At 45.6% G+C, this 13,384-nt stretch overlaps 1 protein-coding gene across 2 annotated transcripts; it reads right to left on the bottom strand.

Annotated features, from left to right (window-relative positions):
• Positions 1-523: 523 nt before the first annotated feature.
• Positions 524-12,887, bottom strand: KCTD7 (potassium channel tetramerization domain containing 7). Of its 2 annotated transcripts, none has more exons than XM_036395304.2 (5): positions 12,868-12,887; positions 7,548-7,740; positions 6,685-6,854; positions 4,501-4,679; positions 524-3,492 (listed from the first exon to the last, which is right to left on the bottom strand). In XM_036395304.2, exons 2-5 carry the CDS (start codon positions 7,689-7,691, stop codon positions 3,116-3,118), a joined length of 870 nt encoding a protein of 289 aa, XP_036251197.1. In that variant the 5' UTR covers positions 7,692-7,740; positions 12,868-12,887; the 3' UTR covers positions 524-3,115. The 2 variants fall into 2 exon arrangements, with proteins under 2 accessions (XP_036251197.1, XP_036251196.1); XM_036395303.1 differs by lacking the exon at positions 12,868-12,887 and adding an exon at positions 12,776-12,857.
• Positions 12,888-13,384: the final 497 nt, after the last annotated feature.

Genomic DNA, 13,384 nt, shown 5'->3' with positions numbered 1-13,384 from the left:
CAGAGCTGCCTTGGGGAAATACAAAAATACCCGCTGCTATTTCAAACTCCTCTTTCCGTGCACTGCTTTACGCAGCGTTGTGTGCTGGTTTGCATCTCTCTTTTTTTGTTTGGGTTTATTTTTCTCTTTTTTTTCCCTCAGCACTGTGAGACAGGGAGTGCTTCAGCCGGACAGATGGACAGAAGGAAATGACTTCAGACCAAGGGGAAATTCTTCTGAACAGAGGCAGAAAGTTCTTTTTGAGCAGTGCAGAAGCAGGGGCAGCTGCTGTGCTCTGTCCCAGGGATGGGTGGGGAGGGAAGGATGGGATCAGTCATTGCAATGATCCATCCAGCCCGTGTCCCTGAGCACACACTGCACCAGTGCCTCTGCTAAGGAGATGATAATAAACACCTAAATGCCATTAAAGCAGCCCGGGACAGAGATTCCTGGCTTAATTTTCATTTGCAGTCGGGCAAAGCACACTCAAATCCCAGGGAAGGTGAGGAAAAACAGCAGTGGCTGCAGACCAGATGAGCCAGAATTCCAAATTTTCAGTATCATAATTTATTGCACAACATAACCTTTATATCCACGTTTTCTTCTATGTGTTTTAAATAAAAAACATACAGATTATATATTACCTGAACTGAAAAGTCAAAAGTATTAAGAAATAATACACTGCAGTACTCACAGTATTGAACATCACACATCAACATAATTATTAACAAAACACATTTGGAGATAATTCCAAACCCTGATCGTTAGCATCCAGGCTGGATTTTCAAAGGCATTACGGGTTACAATGCATAGACACATACAATTTATAATTCAGCAAAACAAAATCCATTTATAAAAGTCACAGTGAAAGTGGAGGTAAACTTATACTAAGCTCGTGTAAGTAAAATGAACTATGAACTGCTGCTCTGGAAAGTGATTTCCAGTTAGAGAACTATATACAGGAGATGGAATTATCCTCTGAAATCAGCTTCTTTGCAGAAAGATAATAAAAGACTGGAGGGATTTTTTTTTTTTTTCATAGCCCAAAATTTAGAATTATCTTGGGTCCTGTGTGCAGTGTGTGAAAACCTAAAAACATCTCCAGGGCTCAGTAATGCCAACCACAGCTTAAAGCCAGCGGGGTCTATAAATTGTCCAGGGTAAAATGGAGCTACAAAACCTTTAATTATATCAGTAATTAGATTTTTAATTAATCCAATGGAATGCAATATACAAATATTTCCTTTTTCTTTCTCTTTAAGATTATTTTGAAGCCACTTCAAGGGGATTTCTGTACCTCACAAAACAATAAGATTTTCAGACTTTTCTCCCTCTCAGTTTTGGGCTGAATTCAGTAGTTAAAATTTGGGATGTGGTTGCTCGTGTCAGAAGTACAAAAATGAAGAAAATATGATTCTGCAGTGGCTGACTCTTCCAGCATGGAAAGGAATTTCCTACAGTTTTAGAGTGGAGAAGTATCTGAATATGAAGTTTGAATTTTGTTTTTTCCTTCTATGACACCAAGAAGGGTCAAGAAGAAGGATAAAATTAAGATTTGTCTGAAAATATCATCTGACTTTAAGTCTAAAATAAAGTTTAATATCACAGAATGTAAAAAGAGTCAGTAATAAAATAATATACATTAAATATTCCTCTTACTACTGCTAATAGGAACATACAGACAGGGTTTTCTCATTTACCAAAAGCCTTTGCAAATGACCTGATTCTAAAGAGCTTTTTTTTGTAAATATTGTAAACATTTAAAATTTCTAAGGCTAAAAACAGGCACAAGTCTTCCATGAACAGTTATTATTCCTAAAAGCATTAAGGAATATATTCCAGATCTGCTATTCCTTTTGATAACAACAGAAATAATTGAAGTACAACATTATAATTCACAACATATGTTCTTAATTAAAAAAGAAATACAGCTTAACCCTGACAACAATTATTAATATATAAGGAATATTCCTTTTTTTTTTAAATTATCTAGTACATCAAAATGACATTTCCAGATCTTTGTGTTGGGTGTGACTCAAACTTTATAAAGCTGAAGGAGGAACTAAAACATTTCTAAGAGGGTAAAACTGAAACGTCAGCTTTAGTAGCACCCCAGATTCCCAAAAATGCAGGAAAAATCTGCAATTCCATCCTGAAGCCACGTGGTTGGTGGCACCTTTGAGCAGATGTTCAGCCACTCCCCTCCATCCTTTGCTTGAGGTGATTCTGTTTTGTGCCTCGTTAAGGTACCTGAGCCAACAGTCTGATTTCAGGCTGGTTTTTCAAGTTTCCAGAGGTTTTCCCAACCCCTGCCAGCAGGCTGATCCCAAGGAATGTGAGCAGCAAGGCAGCTGCCGAGAACATTTGTCCTTTAAGTGCCACCACACTCATCACCAGGTGATCCTGATGTCCTCTAGGAGTCCTTTCACCCCTTGATGTGCCACCACACTCACCACAAGGTTATCTTGAAGGAACATTTGTCCTTTAGGATCCTTTCACCCCTCAGTGCCACCACTAGGTGATGTTGAAAGAACATTTGTCCTCTAGAAGTCCTTTCGCCCCTCAGTGCCACCACAAGTCACCACCATATGATCTTGGAAGAACATTTGTCCTTTAGGAGTCCTTTCACCCCTTAGTCAGCCACCACAAGGTGATCTTGAAAGAACATTTGTCCCTTAGGAGTCCTTTTACCCCTCAATGTGCCACCACAACTCACCAGATGATCTTGAAAGAAGATTTGTCCTCTAGAAGTCCTTTCACCCCTCAGAGCCACCACACTCACCACAAAGCAATCTTGAAAGAACATTTGTCCTTTAGGATCCTTTCACCCCTCAGAGCCACCACACTCACCACAAAGCAATCTTGAAAGAACATTTGTCCTTTAGGATCCTTTCACCTCTTGTTGTGCCATCACACTCACCACAAGGCAATGTTGGAAGAACATTTGTCCTTTAGGAGTCCTCTCACCCCTCAGTGCCACCACAACTCACCACCATGTTCTTCCAATGATCTTGAAAGAACATTTGTCCTCTAGAAGTCCTCTCACCCCTCGATGTGCCACCAAACTCACCACCTGGTGACCCTGAAACCACATTTGTCCCCGGGGAGTCCTGTGGTCCTTTGCTGTGCCCCCCGGTCACCACCAGGTGATCTTGAACTCGTAGATGGGGCGCTTGCAGTAGTAGTGGTTGATGAGGTGCTTGTCGCAGACGCCGATGCACTGGTGCTCCACGGTGATGCCGCGGGCAGACAGGTCGCTGACGATGCAGTGCAGGAGGTCGTAGACGTCGGCCACGGCCTCCCAGGGCCCGAAGGACACGTCCACCTCGCAGTGGTGCTCAAAGAGCTTGGCCTCGCTCTCGCTGCGCTCGAAGCGCAGGGAGTTGAAGTGGGGGCACTCGTAGGGAGTGATGGGCATCTCCTCCTTGAACACGCACACCTTGAGCTTGGCAAACCTGGCCTTCCTCTGCATGGCTCGCAGCTTGGCAATCTCGATTATGCGCTCCAGGTGGTCTGGAGGAGACACAGATCAAGGGTCCCAAGGAAGGGCCGGGAGAAAGAGATCAAAAGCAATTATTTCATGTGGTTATTTCATGGGAGGCGTTTCACTGCTGCTGTTCTCAGCATCATATTAGCAGCATGTAGCAAATCAGTCTCAGTTATCTGGTAAGCTTGGTGGCCTTATTATATAAAATTTATATATAAATTAATATATTATATAATTACACAATTAATATATTATATTGTATTTTAGATATTCTATAACCACATCTATAATAATTATATATAATAAATTATATATGCAATTATATATATTATATAAAAATAATATAGAGAATAATAAAATCAATCTCCATTATCTGGTGGGCTTGGGGCCTTATTAAATTTAAAAAAATTAATATATTATATAATTAATATATATTATATTGCATATATTATATAATTATATAAAAGATAGAATAATCAAATCACTCTCGGTTATCTGGTGAGCTTGGTGGCCTTATCATATTATAAATATATATGAATTAATACTTTATATAATTACATATATTTCTTTATATTTATATATTATATAACTACATATATAATAATTATATGTAATAAAAAATCTATATTTTATATATATATATATATATATATATATATATATATAAAAGATATAGAATAATCAAACCAATCTGGATTATCTGGTGAGCCTGGTGGCTTTATTACATGCCCAAGTTATCTGGCCTCACTACAAGGCCAAGTTTATTCCCTTGCAAGTCCTGACAGAACTAATGCAGACAAATCCTCTCATTTGATAACATTACAGCCTAATCTTGCTCCCTTCTAAGCACACAAATCCACACCCTGGGATGCAGCAGGATGTGGAGACCTCAAAGATCCAAACAGCATAAAAAATACAGAACAAACTTCCCAGCTGCAATGGGATCAGTCTGGGAGCTGAGAGCAGACTGAAGGCAGAGGTTTGACACTGCAACCCCACTAGAAGAAACAGTCAGTACTACTTTGTTTATTTACCTTTGTAATATGGCATTAGGCCCAGGAAAGCTTGTCTAACTTTTTCTCCTTTAAGAGGCTGGATATCCTCTAGATTGTCTAGCAAGGGTCCTATGGAATAATACTGAGCTTCCTTGTACACTGACCTCACTCGCTCTCGGGGGGGCAGCTCACCAGATCGTAGGAAGTTTAGTATGTCTCTAAAAAAAAGGGAAAAAATATCATTAACAAACACATTTCTGCCAAAACTGCTGCAGGTGGGAAAGGACAGGAAATGCTGGATATTCACTGTTTGCTCTATTGAGACAGTAACTGAAATAAATGAGCCATATTCCCAACATTTGTTTGTAAAACAGTTTGCCACGCTCAGCTTTCCAAGCCATTATTTCACATTTTGCCTCAGCTGATGTCAAAACTCATTTGAAAAAATATCAGCGGATTTTAAACCAAACATTCATTGTGGAGGAAACCATTTATAACACAGATGAGGCCAGAGTGTTTCATGGGAAAGAAATTGTGGTCACCGCATTTCAAATTTAGGTCTGGGACAAAATAAACTTCTGCATTTTCCCAGAGAATCATTTTCATGGACATTTTATTCCACACAGATCCAGCTGAATGGATGGGGCATCTGCAAAGGTTTCTCATCACAGATCAGGGCAATTTACAGAACAAGAATCAGAATTTTTAAAGAAGAGACAGAACATTTCCTTGTAGCTCTGAAACACTGTTCAGCAGCAGCATCTTTTGACAGAGAGAGAAATCACTTTGTAAGTATTAACCAACAAAACCCTTATCAAATAAACAAAAAAAACACTTTCTAAATATTAACCAAGAAAACCTTATCAAATTAAAGAAGCATTACTGCAATCTTAGAATGGCAACAAATACAGCACCTGCTAACCTGGCTCTCTGTTCCACAAGTATTTTCAATGAGGTTGATAACAACACAAATTAATTGGTTTTTCAACAATTGCCTCATGTAAAGGCACAAGTTATTCTAGAATAAACACAGTGGTTTAATCTACCTCTGTCCCAGATCATGGTACAACCCAAAAGTGCTTTGAAAATAATTCAATGCTCCTCTGTTGAAGGCAATAAGGAAATGTCTATAAAGAAGCAACAAGAAATTTGGGATAGATTGCAATGTGTGCTTTGGGCAAAAACCTGAACCCATGAACACTGATCACCTTTCTTAGCAATCTCACCCCAACTCAACAGAGCAGTAGTAATCATGGTTAGTTTAGTTAAAAATAAAATAAAAGTTGAGCACTTAGGAAGGAGTCCTGGAGGTGAAGGAATATGGCACTACCAACAAAAATAATTTAGAAAAAGAAATTCTTTAAAGGCTTGTGCTTTATTTTAGCAGTTATATCCCATTTAAAGATTGAAAACATCGTATTTTCAACTGTGTAACTCATTCCTTCCATTCCCCCTTCCTTAAAGATATTGAATATCAATTAAAACCCAGTGCTGTGCAAAGGAGTTTCCTATTTCCAAACACATCTTTAAACCATCCAAACACCTTGATACCTTGGAAGGAGATACTCTAGGGGAGACAGTGCACAAATCCAAAGCATTTCTTGTTTTTCTTTTCCCATTGCACAAAGAATTTTTAACTGCATCCTGTGATGCTTTGAAGGTGTGCAATGTTAAATGCTGCACTTTAAGGAAAAGAACTGTTAAAAACAAGTTTAAAAGGTTCCATTTAAAGGGAGGTGGAAACATAAAGTAGATAACATTTTACTAACCAATAACAAAAATTAAGGGATGGATATTGGAAATGGACATTTAGGTCAGTGTATGGAGTTGACCCCTGGCCTGTGGATAATCACTCAATGTCCAGACAGAAAGTTCTAGATGGAGGGGATAAGATGCTGAGTTACATTTAAAGGAAGGTGGAAACCTAAAGTAGATAACATTTACTGATCAATAAGAAAAATTAAGGGATGGATACTGGGAAATGGACATTTAGGACTGCAAATGGAGAAACACTTGGGGGGCTGACCCCTGGCCTCTGGCCAATCACTTGATGTCCTGGACAGAAAGTTCTAGATGGAGGGGATGGGATGCTGGGTGATTGACAGCCAGGTGGGGAGGGTGGGGATCTGGGGATGATCTCAGCAAAGGAAAGGGATGACACAGGTGAAGGGAGGGGATACAAACCCAAAGCAGTACAAAGTATAAAGCACCCTGGAGCCCTACCCGAAGTAGGTGCCGTCCCTGTCGATGAAGTAGCGGCCCTCAGCGTCCGTGGGGATGTAGTGCCTGCCGCTGAACATGGCTGCCAGCATGGTGTCCTCGTACCTGCGCAGCGTGGACAGCCTGGTGGTGAAGAACATCCCCCCCACGTTCAGTGGGACAACTTCTGGGAACTGCAAAAGCAACCAGGACATCAGAAAGGAGCTGCCACTCCTCTGCAGGGGACAGCACAGCTGCCTAAAGGGCACTTGCGCTTTGCCAATGGGCGGTTCCTGCCCCACTGCCACGGATCAGGGAGCTCTGAGGGGTGAAAATTTGGATGTTTGGCTGCTGGGAGGAATCAGGGAGTGGCTTGATTGTAGCTGGGAATCTGAAACAGCAGAAATCACTCAGCTGGAGTGGCAGACATTTGAGATATTAATGCCTCCTCTCTTGGCTCTTTTGGGGAAAGGAAAGAACAAAACAAAACCTCTTTCCCAGCCTTACACAGAGAGAAAAAAAAGGGAAGAAATCTCAGGTCAACCTTGGGATTTGCACTCTGCTGGTTCCTTTACACAACCACACTATACTATACACTGCAAAAAAAAAAAAAAAAAAAAATTGCATTTGTTTACATCAGGCCTAAAATCTTACTATCACATCCCAGGCTGCCTTAAGGAGCAGAATAAACACTTAATTGCATGTCTCAAGTCCAAACCTGGATGGAACGTGTAAGTAAAGCTGCCGAGCTACCCAAATACATTCAAGAGACTGAGTTTTATTCAAACGTGTTAAGCGAGCTGAGCATCCACAAGGAAATCTTGAATTCCTCAGCACCTGAGCAGTCCGTGCTGCCGCGATCATCCCCGTCTCAGGTGAGCTCTTACCTGCTGGGGCAGCAGAGGTAGCGCTTGTCCTGCCTGGGTGGCGGTGGGAGTGGCCGGCTCTTGGAAATCATCCTCTGCATCCGAGCTCGACATGGCATCATCCGGGGTGGCACTGGCTTTGCTCTGCCCCGTGACTACCACCATCCCTCTGGCTCTGGGGAGCAGCTCTGCTGGGTAGGAGGCCGTGGCAGTGCTGAAGGGAGACCCAAATTAATCACCCGGATTACCCCGATCGCCGCGCGCTCCCCGCAGCGGCCGCGTCACCCCGAGCGCTCCCAGCAGCGGCAGCGTTATTCCCGGGAGGAGGAAGAGGAGGAGGAGGAGGAGCAGGGATGAGCGGGGATGCCGGGCACCCCGGAAAGGCTGCGGGGACCGCTGGTCCAAGGCCCTCCAGCCGCCGAGACGCTGGCAGGGGCTGGAAGAGCCCGGCATCCATTGGCTGCACGGTGCAGGGAGCGATTGGCTCCGGCGCGGCTTTGCAGGAAAATGTCATTTGCTGGGAGAATTTGGGTGGCCGCTGTCCCAGCCTGTCCCTCGCCAGGGGCGGGATGCAGGAACACGGCCCTGCCAGGGGCGGGATGCGGGGACGCGTCTCTGCCACATTGGCGACACCCGGCTCCGTCTGTCACCTTCAGCCGCTCGCCGGCAGCGGGGCCGGGCACGGGGAGGGATCTGGAATGCCCTGGGAAATGGGAAAAGCGGGATTTCTCTGCAGCCGGGGAAAGCGGGCGTTTCCCTGCCCGCTGCATCGCATCACGGCACACACGGGATGAGAGACGCGAATATTTAACTCTTACAGCACACACGGGATGAGAGACACGAATATTTAACTCTCACAGCACACACGGGATGAGAGACGCGAATATTTAACTCTCACAGCACACACGGGATGAGAGACACGAATATTTAACTCTCACAGCACACACGGACCTGAGACACGAATATTTAACTCTCACAGCACACACGGGATGTGAGACACGAATATTTAACTCTCACAGCACACACGGGATGTGAGACACGAATATTTAACTCTCACAGCACACACGGGATGTGAGACACGAATATTTAACTCTCACAGCACACACGGGATGTGAGACACGAATATTTAACTCTCACGGCACACACGGGATGTGAGACACGAATATTTAACTCTCACGGCACACACGGGATGAGAGACGCGAATATTTAACTCTCACAGCACACACGGACCTGAGACACGAATATTTAACTCTCACGGCACACACGGGATGTGAGACACGAATATTTAACTCTCACAGCACACACGGGATGAGAGACACGAATATTTAACTCTCACAGCACACACGGACCTGAGACACGAATATTTAACTCTCACAGCACACACGGACCTGAGACACGAATATTTAACTCTCACAGCACACACGGACCTGAGACACGAATATTTAACTCTCCTTAGCAGGCTGCTAATTATCATCTGAATTTAACACCTCCAAGGCTTCTCGGTCCATCCTCAGCGGGAGAATGGGATGCACGGACAAACTTCACGATAAAAATAACAATTGAAAGGGAAGCCCGCTGCTCTCCTTACACTGTTATGTAAAATCCCTGGTCCCCAGCAGCGTCACAACTCCCTAACAAAGACATTCCACCACCAGAGGCTTTATCCACCTCCAAACCTTCTCTCAAATCACTATAAAATACAGAAAGAGGAGGATTATTTGCACAAGAACATCTGGCATATTTATGTATTAACTCAAGGATGCTTCCCCTCAAAATCAGGAATAAAAAACGACATAAATTTTTTTAAAATCTGCCTTAATAATGGTGCTAACAGTCGCTGTGCACACTTTTAGATCTCAGCTCTTAAAGGAAATATTGAGTTCAGAGTGAACCCAGACAGAGCTGGGATGCTCCTGAGCAAAACAGGAACTTCATGGAGACCTGAGCATCTCCACATCTCCTGAAAATATCCACATTCTCTGGGAGTGTCCACAAAATTTGGAGATGAGTCCTAGATCCTGTTTAACACCCTAATAAACACAGATAGTAGCTACTGTGCAGTTCCAAACATCATGAAGATGGTTGGCTCAGCTCAGAGGGATTACATTTCTCTTCTCTACAGTTCATAATCATTTTTCCACTCCAGCCCAATGCACAGGCAGATAAATAAGGATGGAAGAGCTTCTGAAGGGCCACACCCTATTAACAATTTTAATATTTGTCCTAAAACAAATTTTATTCTGACATCATTAATTATCCAAACAACTCAACTATGCCTCACAGATAAAGAATAGACACAATATAAATGAAAGATTCTTTTGTTAGGAATTCCTTTAAGGAGGTAAACAAATCATCAGCCAGAAAAAGCTTGCAGATCAGCATTTATGAGATGCACAATCAAAAACTGAGGGTGAGCTTGTATTTACTCTGAAAATATTATTTATAAAGCTGCCACTTGACACCAGTGCTTTGGCTGCTATTTTGAGTTCTCTTTAGAGTACTCAAAAGAACAAAAGATTGACCAAAAATGTGTTCTTGGTCTGCATTTTTCAAGGATGTCCCATAGATTTCACTAAATGGAGTTTAGTGAGAATAAACAACATTCACTCTATTAACTGTATCAGCATTATTGACCACAGAATGGGTTTTTGGGGTAAGTTCATCCATTTGGCACTGCACCAAAAAGGGCCTCTTTCCTAAGAGAGCTGGAGGTCTGAGAAAAAGAGATTTTTCTCCTTCTTTCATAATCTCCTTCAATATGGCACCAAGGTTTAAGAAAAAAAAGCTATGAGACAGCATTAATTGTGCTGTGCTCAGGATACCAACCTTCTGTGCCATTGGAACATCCACACAGCACAACCCCTCAATCATGAGGTTTAGGCCATGATGAGAGCAGGATTTGGAGAACAAGGAGTGGCAATAAAAGGACCAATGACTGACAAGCTGAACCTGGTTTTTGATGTTCACTAAAAGGTGAGTGAATTCCCTCTCTGGGCTGGCTTCACCTGCTCACCCAGGGAGCAGTGAAACAGAGCTGTGCTGACAGGAGCAGAGTCCTCCTGAAAGAAAGCCACCAGTTCATCTCTGCATTCCATGGAGAAAACACATCCACCTGAATCCCACAACAGTTTGGGTTGAACTGGACCTTAGGGATCATCCAGTTCCACCTCCCTGCCATGTCCACAGAGCAGGCTGCTCCAAGCCCCATCCAAACCTGGGCTGATCCTTTTCTTTGCACTCAAAGCACCTGCAATAATTATTTTAAACTATGTGTAGAAATATTCCTTTGTTAAATCTCTCTTTAAATGTACAGAATTTATTTATTTAAACTGAGCAAATGCCTCCATTTCGCTTTCAAATACATCTAGGTCTAGATCAACAGAAAACACCACCAATAAATAAAATTATCATTGAATCAAATATCACATCAGCAGCATCCAACTCTACCAGAAATGCCTCCTTCCAGTCCTTCCACCTGTCATTTAAAAGCAGGGATTGCTTCCTGGAGCTTTGGGGACAGCTCAGTAAATGAGCTGGCCCTGCCAGTTTGCCTTCATTCCCCAGAGAATGACAGCAACCCTTGAATTGGGCTTGATGCTGAGATTTATAAAAGCTTTTCAAGCCTCTGCTGTTCTCTCAACTTCTCCATATTGGTTTAAACAACTTTTTCTTAAATACCTTCTGAGGTATTTTCTTAAATACCTTCTGCACCAGTGTTGGCAAAGTTACAAACCCAGTAAAGTTACATACCAACAGAAAATGACATACTGGTTATACAGTCAAAGGCTTTTCTATCAAGGTTCTGATGAACATCACAGGAGTCCCACACAAACTCCTGTTCAAAGGTCACTCTTTGGGATGTGCTTTTTTGGGGAGATACCAACTGGATTGTTAGAAGGCTCCCCCTTTTTAAAGAGAAATGGGGTAAATGAGACCTGATCTGCATCACCAACTTCAAGAGACACAGATGATTGTAAGGTTTGTGTGAACACAGAGGGAAAAGACACAACATCCAGTAAATTCCAATGAATCTATGTCTGAGCAGCAAAGAAACATCCTGGAAGAGGGGCAATAAACTGGACTGTAAAATCCCAGCATCTCCAGTCACAAACAGCGCAGAGTATGATGAAAGGGCAACACAACTTTGCAGCTGAGAGCAAAGACAGGGTGTGTGGGTGGGCAGAATGGGAGTGTCCATCCCAGTGGCCCTGCAGGACAGCAGGGACACCTGGCCGGGGCTGGAGTGACCATGGCTGAAGGACAGCGGGGCTGCCCTCGCTGCTGCTGGCACTGCCCCTCACGGGATCCCACAGCCCTCAGGACACCGGGGCTGCCACTGCCCCTCACGGGATCCCACAGCTCTCAGCACAGCGGGGCTGGCACTGCCCCTCATGGAATCCCACAGCTTGAGGACACCGGGGCTGGCACTGCCCCTCATGGAATCCCACAGCTTTGAGGATACCGGGGCTGCCAGTGCCCCTCACGGAATCCCACAGCTCTCAGCACTCACTGGTGCTGGCACTGCCCCTCATTGAATCCCATAGCTGGAGGACACCGGGGCTGGCAGTGCCCCTCATTGAATCCCATAGCTTGAGGACACCGGGGCTGGCACTGCCCCTCATGGAATCCCACAGCTCTCAGCACTCACTGGTGCTGGCACTGCCCCTCATTGAATCCCATAGCTGGAGGACACCGGGGCTGGCACTGCCCCTCATGGAATCCCGCAGCTCTCAGCACTCACTGCTGCTGGCACTGCCCCTCACGGGATCCCACAGCTTGAGGACACCGGGGCTGGCACTGCCCCTCACGGAATCCCACAGCTCTCAGGACAGCAAGGCTGCCCTCGCTGGCGCTGCCACTGCCCCTCATGGAATCCCACAGCTCTCAGGACACCGGGGCTGGCACTGCCCCTCATGGAATCCCACAGCTCTCAGAACACCGGGGCTGCCCTCGCTGGTGCTGGCACTGCCACTGTCCGTCACGGAATCCCGCAGCTCTCAGAGCTCGGAGCCGTCTGACAGCTGTAGGAGCACAGGCATCACCACAGGGGCAGCACAAACCAGGCGGCGGCCACGCCAACACTCCGGCAAATAACCAACAATTCATTCATAACTAATTAAACATTAACTCTCACATTGCCAGGGTGACACAGCCTGACCGGCGCCACCGCTCGCGAGGGGCTGCCCCGGCCGCGGTCCCTCCGCTCCCCTCACCCCTCCAGCCCCGCGGCCTCCCCGCCGCTCCCTCACCTGCCGCGGGTCGGTAGCGGAGCCCAGCCGGGGATGGAGGGGATGAGGGAGGGCTGAGGGGAGCGGGGCCGGCTGTCCCCGCCCGCGCTCACCTGCTGCCCGCCCGCGGCCGCGGCTCCGCTCCGGCCCGGGGGGAGCGGCCGCGCCCCCGCGTCACGTACGGGCCCATCCGGGTCCCGGCGGGAGGAGCCGCCCCGGCGGCGGCACCGGGGCGATCCCGAGCCCTCAGCGCCGCGCGGCTCCGGGAAGGAGCGGGGGAAGGAGCGGGGGAAGGAAGGAGCGGCCCCGGGAGCAGCGGGGCCGCGCTGCCCTGAGCCGGCAGCAGGGGAGGCCCCGGGAGCGCGGGGATCGCCCTTCCTCAAGGCACTGCAGGTTCATCCGCACCACACACGAGAAACGGAGAAAAAGCAAAACTCTGTCAGATCCAGAAGCCGAGGAAATACAAATGTTTTGGCACGAACTCCTCTCCAAACCAGTGGGGAAGGTTGAAACTGCCTTCACCGCCTTGAACCAGCGAGGGGAGCAGAAATTGAGCCACAATGCCCATGCCAAAAATAACTTATGGAAATAATAAATGTTCCCTAAGATCGAAACTTTAGGGTACAACTC

This window comes from Molothrus ater, chromosome 21, assembly GCF_012460135.2.
Source record: "Molothrus ater isolate BHLD 08-10-18 breed brown headed cowbird chromosome 21, BPBGC_Mater_1.1, whole genome shotgun sequence".
NCBI lineage: Eukaryota > Metazoa > Chordata > Aves > Passeriformes > Icteridae > Molothrus > Molothrus ater.
This window is presented reverse-complemented; position numbering and strand designations above follow the sequence as displayed.

What these genes read in the sequence shown, in the direction of transcription:
- KCTD7 (XM_036395304.2), bottom strand. Translation starts at nt 7,691, where the DNA reads ATGGTGGTAGTCACGGGGCAGAGCAAAGCCAGTGCCACCCCGGATGAT. An exon ending in AGGGACGGCACCTACTTCGG is followed by an intron (nt 4,680 to 6,684) that starts GTAGGGCTCCAG and finishes CCTTTTTTTTAG; the next exon opens with AGACATACTAAACTTCCTAC. An exon ending in CCTAATGCCATATTACAAAG is followed by an intron (nt 3,493 to 4,500) that starts GTAAATAAACAA and finishes TGTCTCCTCCAG; the next exon opens with ACCACCTGGAGCGCATAATC.